At 37.8% G+C, this 14,065-nt stretch overlaps 1 protein-coding gene across 2 annotated transcripts in view; it reads left to right on the top strand.

The window, feature by feature from the left end:
• The window catches only part of MOCS3 (molybdenum cofactor synthesis 3), a 33,305-nt gene extending 20,313 nt beyond the window's left edge, over nucleotides 1-12,992 (top strand). For both annotated transcript variants that reach the window (XM_075267789.1, XM_075267788.1), the window contains exons 11-13: nucleotides 3,510-3,606; nucleotides 3,972-4,076; nucleotides 12,776-12,992. In XM_075267789.1, coding sequence (XP_075123890.1) covers nucleotides 3,510-3,606; nucleotides 3,972-4,076; nucleotides 12,776-12,933 — 360 coding nt within the window. In that variant the 3' untranslated portion in view covers nucleotides 12,934-12,992. The remainder of the gene's footprint in view (nucleotides 1-3,509; nucleotides 3,607-3,971; nucleotides 4,077-12,775) is intronic.
• The last annotated feature ends 1,073 nt before the right edge of the window (nucleotides 12,993-14,065 follow it).

Genomic DNA, 14,065 nt, shown 5'->3' with positions numbered 1-14,065 from the left:
CCCCAAAGGTCTCTTATGTCCTTATGGGGACAGCATCTGGAAAAAAAAAAATTAATAAAAAAGTTTAAAAAATAAAATAAAATAATTTGTAAAATAATACACCAATAAAATGCCATTATTAAAGGTTATAGCCCCACCCCTGACAACAACATACAAAATAAAAATTACCATAACGGAGAGGAAAAACTATTTTAGAAAGTTTTTCAGTTGCACTTTGTGTTATTAAATAAAAAAATAAAAAAAAGTGAAAACCAGACACACTTTTCCTCCTATTTTGTTCATATTTTCCCGGATAGTAAAAAAAAAAAAAAAAAAAAAAAAAAAAAATACAAAACACATTTGAAAATAAAAACAACATAAAGATGTATGTGTCCCCGAAAAAGGATGCAAAAATTAGTTGGATGAGACATATGAGAAAAACGTTACAGCCCTCAAAACCGCACATACACAATAAACCTAAAATGTGTCTGGTCCTGGACCACAAATTTGCCCGGTACTGAAGTGGTTAAAAAAAAAAAAATCTCTCTCAATCCGTGATCGTTGAATCGGAAAACATTTGTTTTGTGTTGTTGACTTTTGTTCTCTTTAATAATTCATCTTCATTAAAAATCTGAAGTAGCCATCTGTGTCATTATAAAAAAAAAAAAAAAATTCTGAATGCCATGAGGAATTTGTTATTCAGCCTGACAACTAAAGGGAGTAACTTACCAGTATCCTGTTTCTTTTATATTAGCAATGTTGCTAATTATTTCTTCAGTAGTTTTGTCAAGGGAGGCATTCCAAGATTTAATTCTGTAAAAGAATGAATTGTCAATGCCGAAGGCAACCAGATTATACCCATATTGGTCATTTTGTGGTTTTCATGTTTTTTTTCGTGTTCATATATTTAAAAAAATACTTTTTATTACTCCTAGCTTGAATGATTTTGTAATTTCTGAATGTTATTGTTTTCACATACTTCCTTTAGTATTATTTCCCAGAAGTTCTGGCAAGGAAGGAAATGCAAATGGTGTTCTCCACCCTGCTCTTGCTTCTTTTAAAGCAATATTTAGCAGGATTTTCCAAGTCTTTGTTTAGGATAAATGCATTTTCCCTTAAAATAATAAACAGCTAGGTTTTCTTGCTTTTGGTGCAGACACTGTATGGAACAAGGAATTACATATGTTCATTTTCTTTCATTTTAGTTCATTTTAAATCTTATAGTCGGTCAGGGTTCAGGGCTGTCTGTTTTTTTTTGTTTGTTTTTTTTCTTTTGTTTTGTTTTTTTAATTTCCCTTAAAGCATGTAAAGTGAAGGGGTGGGCCAGATAAGTGGGAATAAAGCATTATTCTCTCATAAGGTAGGTTACAAATCTTCTTGCATTTACTTTTAAAATAGTTTGATCCCCTCCCAATATCTGCCATAATAGTCTGGTGTATGTCTGATCTCTAAATATGGTGATATCTCAGAAACATAGGGGACACTGTAACGGCTGGGTCACCGCTGCTTCATACATAAATTATAAATTTTATTTATATAACGCCAACATATTCCGCAGCACTGTACAATTTGTAGGGTTCAAGTACAGACAAAAAGATACATTACAAAGAAAGTCATTTTACACAATGGGACTGAGGGCCCTTCTTGCAACAGCTTACAATCTATGAGGTAGAGGGGGTGACACGAGGTAGCAGGGGCGGCATTGCTTATGCAGAGGTCAGACACTTTTGTAATAGAGGTTACTGTCATTACACAAACATAAAACTTTATGAGCCGTCACTAGTCATGTCCTTTAACATGTGGATGGAGCTTGGACCTATAAAGTTAGCCTGAGATGGCATCATATCATGTGGGGAAATGTGGGAGCCGGGACAGAGGAAGGTTAAGAGTTTACGTTAGGATTTGTGATAGGCTTGTCTGAAAAGATGCGTCTTTAGTTTGCGTTTGAAACTGTAGAAATTTGGAGTTAATCTGATTGTCCGGGGTAGAGTATTCCAGAGAAGTGGTGCAGCTCGGGAGAAGTCTTGTATACGAGCGTGGGAGGTTCTGATAATAGAGGATGTAAGTGTTAGGTCATTGAGTGAACGGAGAACACAGGTTGGGTGGTAGACCGAGATGAGGGAGGAAATGTATGGATGTGTGGAATTATGGAGAACCTTGTGGATGAGTGTGATAACTTTATATTTTATTCTATAATGAATAGGCAGCCAATGTAGCGACTGGCACAGACCAGAGGCATCGCTGTAGCATGTAGACTGATAGATGAGCCTGGACACTACATTCAGAATAGATTGTAGAGGGGAGAGTTTAGTAAGGGGAAGACCGATTAGTAAGGAGTTACAGTAGTCAAGGCGAGAATGAATCAGAGAGACAATAAGTGTCTTTAGTGTATCTCTGGTAAGGAAAGGGCGTATTCTGGAGATATTTTTGAGGTGGAGGTGACATGAACGTGCGAGTGATTCAACATGAGGGGTGAAGGAAAGGTCTGCGTCAAACATCCCTTTAATACTGGTTTATTTCCATTTGATCCCCCCTCCAGTGGTGACCCCATTGCTTTCCTTATTTTTAAAAGTGTCAGGACTGCTCCTCCGCAGCAAGATCGAAGTAGCTGTGTTGTGTCCATGACAGATGGAAGCCCTTACGAAGTGATTCCAGCCATTTCTCTGTAATTCTGCCTGATTTATTTTTATTTTTTTCTAGCTACCCAGTAAGGATTATTATTTACGAAGTATAGTTTGTCCTGCACAAAATAAGCCCCCATATAGCTCTGTGAATGCAAAAATACAAAAAAATGAAGGCTTTTGGATGGTGAGGAGTTAAAAATGAAAATATGAAAAATGACTGCGGCAGAAAAGGGTTAATGCAGAGTTTGTTGAAAAGGTAGTAATTATTTAGGGTACATTCACACAGCGGAAATAGAGAGTTCCACCTCAAGTTTCTCTTCTCATTCTATTCCTTTGATTTTCTGCCGCAGCTTTCACTTGCTGTTGAGGCTCAGATGATTGGGCCTATTGAGTAGAATGACTGCTGCCCTGACTTCTGCAGCTGAATCTGCTGTGAGATCCTTGGCACGATCGAGCAGAATGCTTATTTTTCAGCGTCCTGCTTTAATTGCTGCTTCCCATTAAAAACAGTGGGAGGCAGGTTCAGAGCAGAATTTGTTGCTGCTCTTAAGAGAATCTTCACACAGTGAAATGCACCTTGAGCACCAATCCCTTGATTTTTTTTTTTTTTTTTTTTTTTTTTTTTTTTAAATTGAGGAAAAACATTTAGCTTAGAAGGGGGGACACTTTGCTAAAGCAGAACTACTGAACTTCATTCTCAAGATTGGTGGAACCTTTACTGTTGATAATAGTCATGGCATATCCTCTTTAGGGGGAAAGGCTATCATTCACATGGATGACGGTTTACACAGTTTACAGGTGAAACTCGATCTTATGAATGTGGGGTTAATCTGTAAGATATTACAGAAAATCATCATTGATTGAGCTTTCATTATTTCTGATATTTTAACATTTAACAATTTTCAGGTCTATAAACAAATGCTTGATGACAAAGTTCCTCACTTGCTTATTGATGTGCGACCTCAACCTGAAGTAGATATCTGTCACCTGGAACATTCTCTTCGTATCCTTACTAAATGAGTAATATTATTCTAACATAATCTGTTCTATTTTGTATTTTTTTTAAATAGTAACTATTATTACAAAAAAAACCCTAAAGGACAAAGGTGAGTGACTTTTACATGTAGCGCAGCCCCAAATTTTTTTTTTCTAATCTGTTCTTTTTAGTTTTTGTTTCCTCCTTTGATGCCTAATGAATGGGTCTCTGGGTTGTTTCTGGTGTTTATCTGCTGGTGGCTTAATTTAGCTGACTCTTCCTTGACCCTACTCCATTACCTAGATACATTATTTAACTACTTGTGTATTCTTCACTATGTAAGACAAATATATATTGATCCATGGAAATTTTCCTTATAAAACTACACAAAGATATACCTTTAAGTCAACTGGAGGACAAGAATTTGACTTGGTCCACTGTCCTGACTGAAAGACTAGCAGAACTGAACAAGAGCACTAATGAATTGGACAATAAAGGTAAGCATGCTTAAGGCCTTATTCACATATCTGTCTTGATTAGTGATTTGCATCAGTGATTGTGAGCCAAAACTAGGAGAGCAGATTGCACAGAGGTAAGGTATAATGGAAAGATTTGTAACCGTTTTGTTTTACGCCTGTTCCTGGTTTTCATACACAACCTCTGATGCAAATCACTGAGCAAAACATTGATAACTAACAAATAACAAAATTGACCATAAGGCTAGAAATAGAAAATACACAAAAAAAATAAAATATCTTCATAATTCTCGTTGGTTTTTTTTTTTTTTTTTTTTTTTTGTTTGTTTTAAGCATATTAGGGATTATGTATTAGGGGGCGTTCACACTACCGTCATTGTCCAACAGGTAGTGTCTGCTAATGTCCGTTCAAAATCTTGCACGGGCATTAGCAGCAGACACTAGCTGTGTCCGTGACACTTTTCATTCATTTAAATGGCGATCGGGTGCGTTCTTTTGCACTCCGTGCCTGTCCTTAACTGTCTTAAAGTTTTTACTCATGCAATGCATGAGAGATCCGGAAAAGCTGGCGCCGCTTGGGTGTATTTTCATGGCTGCTTTCACCCACGGTTGTCTGAATACAGGCTAATACTCAATCTAGCTTTTTCCCTCTTCTATAAAAGTTTGATCCACCTAAGAAAACCTGGTATTTATACAAAATGATGTATAAATACTTCCAGTCAACATGGTCAAAGCCTTGATGGCATCATGGGAAAGAATTGCATTATCGGCTGTACTTTGTATGCTCCAGTATAATCTCTTTATATTGTCCATGGTTGGCTTTCCCAGGCTTAAATCCCATTGGATCCAGCTGCACCTCAAAGGACCTATACATGACAATCTCATAGCTATTTCTGTGGCTAGCAATTTATAATAAATAAATCAAGAAGTAAAAGGGATTGATAAGATCCCTTGTCCAATACATCTGTACTTCTGCCAATATCAAAACAGACCCTTAAAACAGCAGCATGTTCCTCTGTTAACCTTGGAAGGCTAATCCCTCTGAAAAACAATTAGTAATTTTATGGAAAGAGCCATGACATTTAGATAAATATATCCTTTAATAATACTTAGTGCCCTAATTCTGGATCAGGAAAAATATCTTTGTACCGTGTAGCCAGTGAATATGAAATAAAACATTTTCTGAGAGAAGTCTTCAGTAGTTGATACCTTTATTAAATGGCTAACTTAAAAAATGATGACATATTGCGAGCTTTCGGGATACTAAAGCTATCGCTTTATCAGGATGGTATAACACAATATCTAAAGCAGGCATATTTATACAGGAGTAGAGTGTTAGATGCAAAGTAGATGGAAAGCAGAACATGCAAATAGTTAAAAAAAAAAAAAAAAAAAAAAAAAAACATATCAGTTCACAGGAAAGTTCTCTGGGTTTATGGTTCCTTTGATCAGTCACGTGGTGACTGGTTTAACCCCATTTGGAGAGTGTCAAAGGCCATCATGAGTTTAAATTCCCGTATCCTCCGATTCCCATATCCTAATTCCAAAGCAATTTTCTAATGTACCAAAGTGACGTTGCTTTAATAATTAGATAAAACAGAGTTCATTGAATATGCGGTCCACCTTCTAGTCAACAAATATAATGTATCCCGAGTAAGATGCATCTCTTTTAAAAACTAAACAAATTACATAAAGAAGATACATGTCAATATATCAAAATATCGTATAACATATCAAGCTTGCTCAGTTTTCTAATATTCTAAATTAAAAAAAAATTTAACATCCTTGAAAAAGGAAAAAGAAAACCCTCTCTGATATATACTACCAGATAGTCTACTATGCCCTACCACCACATTGTAGAACTCTCCACTACCCTCCCATCCAGCTCAGTATAAAATAAATGCAACAAAAAACAGAGAAAAACATATGCACATGATATGCACCTCTCATAGATTCCATGCAAATCCCAACAAAGAGAAAAATATGATCAGTTTAATATATAATAAACCAATTTCCAAAGCCCAAGATTTCCTGAGAATTATATCCCTATCTGGTGAAGCCAGCCATCATATAGGACATGGCTACACTAACGTTTTGTAGCGCTACTGATTGATTTTTAACTACCGTATATACTCGAGTATAAGCCGACCCAAATATAAGACGAGGCCCCTAATTTTACCACAAAAAACTGGGAAAACTTATTGACTCGAGTATAAGCCGAGGGAGGGAAATGCAGCGGCTACTGGAAAATTTCAAAACTTAAAATGGTAGGAGTTTTTGAGTGCAGTAGATGCTAGGAAAGGGGAGGAGGGGGTATTTTGTTTGTCTATCTACCCCTTCCCTGAGCTTGAGGACTGTTTTTTTTTGTTTTTTTTTGTTTTGTTTTGTTTTTTTCCCCCCACTTGGAATTCAGCCTGGCTGAATATAGGGTATCTGCGCTGCAGATACCCTATATTCAGTAGACTGGGCACTTTCAGACACAGGAATACCTAATGTGTATATGTTTCACAGTCATTTTCTACTTTAATATGTATTCTAGGGAAAGGAGGGATTTAGAAATTTTATTTGTTATTTTTTTATTATATTTTTTTCAAAGCTTCTTTTTTTTCCACTATTTTATCAGAGATTCTATACATTACTACTGTGGCTGGTCATAGATCCCCCTCCCCTCCCCTTCCCCCAATAAAAAAAATATGTTTATTTTTTTTTTGCTTGACTTGAGTATAAGCCGAGGGGGGCTTTTTCAGCACAAAAATTGTGCTGAAAATTCGGCTTATACTCAAGTATATACGAGTATATATAGAGACAACTTCAGCATATAAGATTGCACACAACTCAATGCATTTATTTGGACTGCAGCTATAGCTAGTAGATATCTTCAATTATTAGCGCTATAGACCATCACCATATAATGCTGGCCTTCTCTAGACTGGTACATGATTTTGTACCAACAAAAGGATGAGAGGCACTTTCAATACAAAAAAGTGTCTAATAAACCTTCTTTTCCCACATTGACGCAGTCAAGCTTCATCCGGCCTGAGCATTATGCCAGGAGAGGGACTCGCCATGTTACAACCTCTACTTCCCAGTGACATACTGTCCTATAGTGATTATAGTACAGGACAGTATATCGCTGGGATGCAGGGACTCCTAGTAACATAGATAACTACACTGTTTAGGAGTTCCTCTCCTGGCATGATGCTCAAGCTGGTAAATCCAGCCAACACAGAGACCAAGTTTCACGGCTGGATTTACACAATGTTTTTAATTGCAGTAATTCCTTGCATATGTATCAATGCATTTCACATGTATGCTAACCTCCATTAGATTGTAAACCTCTTGTTTACTGGCATAGTGGAAATGTGCTACTCATAACTATAATTAAAATTTGCCTCCAGTTATGTGGAAACCCAGCCCTATGCTTCCTCAAGCCAGTAATGTTAAATTACAACAAAGAGCCAAAAAAAAAATTACTGGATATGACGATATGATTTGCCCAAATAAACAAGAAAAAGGAGGATAGGTGAGTATACTATCAAAAGGACGTCTAAAACTAAATTTTATTAAATATGATTTAAAAGACTAAGCTCACAAACAAAAAGACCAAGACTAATCTCCATAATTGATCATTTATAAGTTAGGGAGGAATCCTGTAATTTTAACTATATAAACCAGAGGCTGATAGCATTTTCAAAGCCTCTCAGCTATAGTAAACCAGCTGGATGTGTCTACTAATTGTCCAGATACTATATAGTATCATCAATGCTCATGGGACACTATTCGTCACAGCTTAGTTTAATAAATAGTATATACAGACAAGAATCTAATCCTCCCTTTACAGTAATATAATACAAAGCTAGTGGCTATATGTGATGGCTATATCTAGCTTCACCAGCCCTAGCTAAGACTGCCTGGCAGTGAAGATCTAATGGCTGTTAACCCTAACTGCCCAGGACTGCAATAGCTAGGAATTGCCTAAAACGGGACATTCAATTGCCTGACACGTTTCAATGTACTAGTAGGTATTGTTGAACCAGTACAAATCATCAGAGTCTTTAGTAGGGTCAAAGGAATTAACCTAAGTACTTATAGATGGATTCGATCAAATGCTTAGATTCCTAGCCCTCCTGCTCCCCACGGCACTGATGCTGTTTTACACCATACCAGAATGGTAGCAGCAAAGACCGGAGAGATTAAAGGGATCCTATCATTAAAATGCAATTTTTTCTGACTAACACGTAGGAATGCAACAACAGAGGAGAATGGGGAAGGAGACTGAACAGCCCACTTACTTGAAACTTCCACAGGAAATGTATAGTCCCACTGGGTTTAATGATAGTACTTGATCCAGGAATGGGTGAAGCACGTGATCACTGCCCGCTGGCCATGGGACGATTGTAGGAAATGCATAAGAAAAAAGGAATCCAGCTCCACTCCGATTCCATAAAATATAGCTTTTATTGCATCAACTAAAAATCCATAAAAGGATGCAAATATTTGTTCATGTCACAGTAGGTCCATGACAATAAAGGGAAAAGCTGACGCGTTTCGAGGTAAAGAAAAGGACCTCTTAGTCGTAGCCTGATTCCCTTTCTTTTGAGATCCATATATATAATGGGTCTGATTGCATGCACCTGATGCATTGACCAATTACAACCATGTGTGAATGCAGACCGACCCACAACAAAAATTGACAAGTAACACATAGAAAAGAAACAGTTGTATATAAAACCAGTTAAAAACGCACAAATTGAATGGACATATAAATAAACCATATAGTTGTAAATAACCTTAAATAAGCATTTATGAACATTTGTATTAAACAATGCATTATAAGGTTCAACATTTGTATATGTGCAGAACTGGTATACCGAGAAATAACGTGTACCATTAATCTCCTATATATACCCTTTTACGGCTAGACCGAATGTCTGTGTGAATATAAACATAAATGAGAATGATCAAAAAAACTGCACACTCCCATAAAGGGTGTATATAAACAAGAGTGTGCATATACTCAAGAGATGAAAAATCACCTGCTGATACCAGGGTGATGACCCAAATGATCCATGTATAAAAAAGTAAACCAATGAAAAACTCTTGCTGAATGCGGCCTAAATATAAAAAGTAGCAAAAACACACCCACTGGTAAAGTGAACCTACTCCATAAGAATGTTTAACCTACCTGAGAGATGTTATCCCCGAGAGTTGAACTGCCAAAGGCACAAATTAACCAAATAAGCCACACTACGGTAATGAACCGCTTGCAAGAATAACGGTTGCCATGACTACCGCGCACATGCGCTCCAACAATGCTGTACGGGACAACTAAACCAATGAAGACCATGCACATATTCAAAATGCAAAAAGAGAAAATGAATCAAGAAATTCAGCGACCAAAACATACTCCCGATGGATAATATCTGGTAAGTATATGTGTTTGAACTGAATCATGATGGATACTGCAAATAAACTAAATCCCTGAAAGGGAATTAATGCGATCTAATTTGACCCACTATATATTTATAAGATGTCGACAGACGTCCAACTAGACCAACGAGTAATCAGATGTGGTACTATACATTATGTCAAAAAAAGAACACATATATAGCAATACATGATAATAGAACTCCTGATTATGTCTTAATATTTCGAAAATGAATCACAATTAAAAAAAAAACTAAGCGGTTCATTACCGTAGTGTGGCTTATTTGGTTAATTTGTGCCTTTGGCAGTTCAACTCTCGGGGATAACCTCTCTCAGGTAGGTTAAACATTCTTATGGAGTAGGTTCACTTTACCAGTGGGTGTGTTTTTGCTACTTTTTATATTTAGGCCGCATTCAGCAAGAGTTTTTCATTGGTTTACTTTTTTATACATGGATCATTTGGGTCATCACCCTGGTATCAGCAGGTGATTTTTCATCTCTTGAGTATATGCACACTCTTGTTTATATACACCCTTTATGGGAGTGTGCAGTTTTTTTAATCATTCTCATTTATGTTTATATTCACACAGACATTCGGTCTAGCCATAAAAGGGTATATATAGGAGATTAATGGTACACGTTATTTCTCGGGATACCAGTTCTGCACATATACAAATGTTGAACCTTATAATGCATTGTTTAATACAAATGTTCATAAATGCTTATTTAAGGTTATTTACAACTATATGGTTTATTTATATGTCCATTCAATTTGTGCGTTTTTAACTGGTTTTATATACAACTGTTTCTTTTCTATGTGTTACTTGTCAATTTTTGTTGTGGGTCGGTCTGCATTCACACATGGTTGTAATTGGTCAATGCATCAGGTGCATGCAATCAGACCCATTATATATATGGATCTCAAAAGAAAGGGAATCAGGCTATGACTAAGAGGTCCTTTTCTTTACCTCGAAACGCGTCAGCTTTTCCCTTTATTGTCATGGACCTACTGTGACATGAACAAATATTTGCATCCTTTTATGGATTTTTAGTTGATTCAATAAAAGCTATATTTTATGGAATCGGAGTGGAGCTGGATTCCTTTTTTCTTATGCATTTCCAACACGTAGGAATAGCCTTAAGAAAGGCTATTCTTCTTTTGCTTTTAGATGTCTTCTCCGCGCTGCCGTTTGGTATAAATTACGGTTTTCTTCGGTATGCAAATGAGTTCTCTTGCAGCACTGGGGGCGTCCATAATGCTGCGAGAGAAATCTCCAGTGACGCCTCCATCTTCTTCTGGAACGGCCTCTTCCGGCGCTGGGGACAAACTTCTACGCATGCGCAAGTCGGCTCGGGCAGAGACGACTGCACATGCAGGCAGCCATTTTTTTGTGGCCGCTTACGCAAGCATGCGCAGTACGCTCCTGTACTCCGTTGAACTACAGCTCACGTGCATATTGACAAAAACCGTGATATCTGAGCAACTGAGATATCAACGTTTGATTCAGGTGAACCTAACATGACTGTAATCTAATCTATATACTGGACTCTGATGAAAGACATGGGATAATTGCTATATTACTATTGAAACCTGCCACAGGGCTCAAAACTAGCATAGCAATGGAAGCCTTCAGAAATTTTCCTGGCTACCATGATGGCGAATTGAGACCCACTGTCTTTCTTTATGGAAACTGTTTGGCTACCTAAAGGAAAGTTAAAGTAAAAATCTCTCTGAGACCGTGGATGCATCTGAGCCTGACGTCTGAGAAGTTAAGTGGCAGTGTTTGGAGTTTTCTCTGTTAAAGGGCAGTACCTCTAGGTCTCTGTTCCCCAGCAAGTGCCATATTGAAAGTGCTATATACACTCACCGGCCACTTTATTAGGTACACCATGCTAGTAACGGGTTGGACCCCCTTTTGCCTTCAGAACTGCCTCAATTCTTCATGGCATAGATTCAACAAGGTGCTGGAAGCATTCCTCAGAGATTTTGGTCCATATTGACATGATGGCATCACACAGTTGCCGCAGATTTGTCGGCTGCACATCCATGATGCGAATCTCCCGTTCCACCACATCCCAAAGATGCTCTATTGGATTGAGATCTGGTGACTGTGGAGGCCATTGGAGTACAGTGAACTCATTGTCATGTTCAAGAAACCAGTCTGAGATGATTCCAGCTTTATGACATGGCGCATTATCCTGCTGAAAGTAGCCATCAGATGTTGTGTACATTGTGGTCATAAAGGGATGGACATGGTCAGCAACAATACTCAGGTAGGCTTTGGCGTTGCAACGATGCTCAATTGGTACCAAGGGGCCCAAAGAGTGCCAAGAAAATATTCCCCACACCATGACACCACCACCACCACCACCAGCCTGAACCATTGATAAAAGGCAGGATGGATCCATGCTTTCATGTTGTTGACGCCAAATTCTGACCCTACCATCCGAATTTCACAGCAGAAATCGAGACTCATCAGACCAGGCAACGTTTTTCCAATCTTCAATTGTCCAATTTCGATGAGCTTGTGCAAATTGTAGCCTCAGTTTCCTGTTCTTAGCTGAAAGGAGTGGCACCCGGTGTGGTCTTCTGCTGCTGTAGCCCATCTGCCTCAAAGTTCGACGTACTGTGCGTTCAGAGATGCTCTTCTGGCTACCTTGGTTGTAACGGGTGGCTATTTGAGTCACTGTTGCCTTTCTATCAGCTCGAACCAGTCTGGCCATTCTCCTCTGACCTCTGGCATCAACAACGCATTTCCGCCCACAGAACTGCCGCTCACTGGATGTTTTTTCTTTTTCGGACCATTCTCTGTAAACCCTAGAGATGGTTGTGCGTGAAAATCCCAGTAGTTTCTGAAATACTCAGACCAGCCCTTCTGGCACCAACAACCATGCCACGTTCAAAGGCACTCAAATCACCTTTCTTCCCCATACTGATGCTCGGTTTGAACTGCAGGAGATTGTCTTGACCATGTCTACATGCCTAAATGCACTGAGTTGCCGCCATGTGATTGGCTGATTAGAAATTAAGTGTTAACGAGCAGTTGGACAGGTGTACCTAATAAAGTGGCCGGTGAGTGTACGTACAGCAGGTGTCAGCAAAGTATTACATAATTCAAAGTTTTATAATTCATAGTACATCTTTAAAAAAAAAAAAACTCTATCAAGTTCAACTTAAGGATAGGAGAGATTGTGGTTGAAGGGAAAAGTTATGATGAATTTACATATCTTCATCAATATCCGTAAATCTTTATGAAATTTTAAATAACCCTTGTTTTTTCTTTTTTTTGTAGTGATTGTTATATGCAAATTAGGAAATGATTCACAAAAAGCTGTGAAGATACTACAGGAATTTTCAAAGAAAGGAATACACAAATTTATGGCTCAAGATATTAAAGGGGGTTTGATGGCCTGGTCTGAAAAGATTGATCCGACTTTTCCTCAATACTAAGGTTGATGTAATTATATATTGTTTGTGTACTCTATTAATAAAGCTTCTTTTTCTAAGCACGTGTGTGTACATGGGTACAAGATCAGCAGTGGACTACCACAACAAGTTGTAGAATGAGATGGGGAGGATCTTTTAAATGTCAAAACTAATTGCATTGTCATGGTACATACATTATTGACAGGCACAAACACATACATCACTATGCCAGTGATTCTGGGTATAGAACTTGATGGAGGTAGTGAGAAGGCTATCCATCTTATTACTATATAGATGCTTGTTGCAAAAACAATATGCTTTGTCAGTCTAAAATTGCAGTTTGGCACATTTCTTGGCTTATCTCCTAGCGGGCATAAACCTAGGTTCCAAGGGCAGCGCCTGCTATAATATCCTGGTTGGTGAATTGATCCCAAAAAGAGACAATAATCGGGCAGGTCCACCAAATATGTATAATGCCGGAATTGCTGAATAGTGAGACTAATAGCACATGAAAGACTCCAACGCTCTGGTGACTGAACAACTGACTGAGGTTTTAAATCTAAACAAAAACTGGAACATCTCAACCACTGTGGATATATTTCTCCTGATTGTGGACAGTCCAGCGTATGACAACAGTGTGCAGGCTGCTTGTAGGACCAGAATTGACAGCATACATTGGAAGACTTTCGTTGGACAGGCACCATTAAGGGTAAAATCCAATATTTTAATTGAATTATATAATTGAAAAAAAATATCTTGCACACCTTGATCAGAAAAGTCTGAAGGACAGAGAAAATATAGGAGTTTATTTATTTTGAAGATGTTCAAGTGAAATCCAATAAATATCAAGGTACCCGTTCAATCAAGTACTATTGACACTATTTTATGGCAGACCACCAATTGGAATAGAAGTTGTTAGATTATAAAAGATAACTTTTAATGAATATAAGTTAAAAAACAATGTAATATAATACCAATGTATTAAAAATGCGGGGAGGGGAAACAAGTGGCCCAGTGTGTGGTAGGAATACGCAACTAGTACATAGGCATGGCAGCCTCCAAGAAAAATAAACCGTTTCAACTCAGCAGTCAGATGATGTTGTAAGAAGTACTGAAGGTCGCTTGTAATAAACTGGACCACTCAAAAAGGTTTGAG

The sequence above is a fragment of the Leptodactylus fuscus genome, chromosome 3 (assembly GCF_031893055.1).
Source record: "Leptodactylus fuscus isolate aLepFus1 chromosome 3, aLepFus1.hap2, whole genome shotgun sequence".
Lineage (NCBI taxonomy): Eukaryota > Metazoa > Chordata > Amphibia > Anura > Leptodactylidae > Leptodactylus > Leptodactylus fuscus.
The sequence above is the reverse complement of the archived record's forward strand: the minus strand, read 5'-3'. Positions and strand labels throughout refer to the sequence as shown.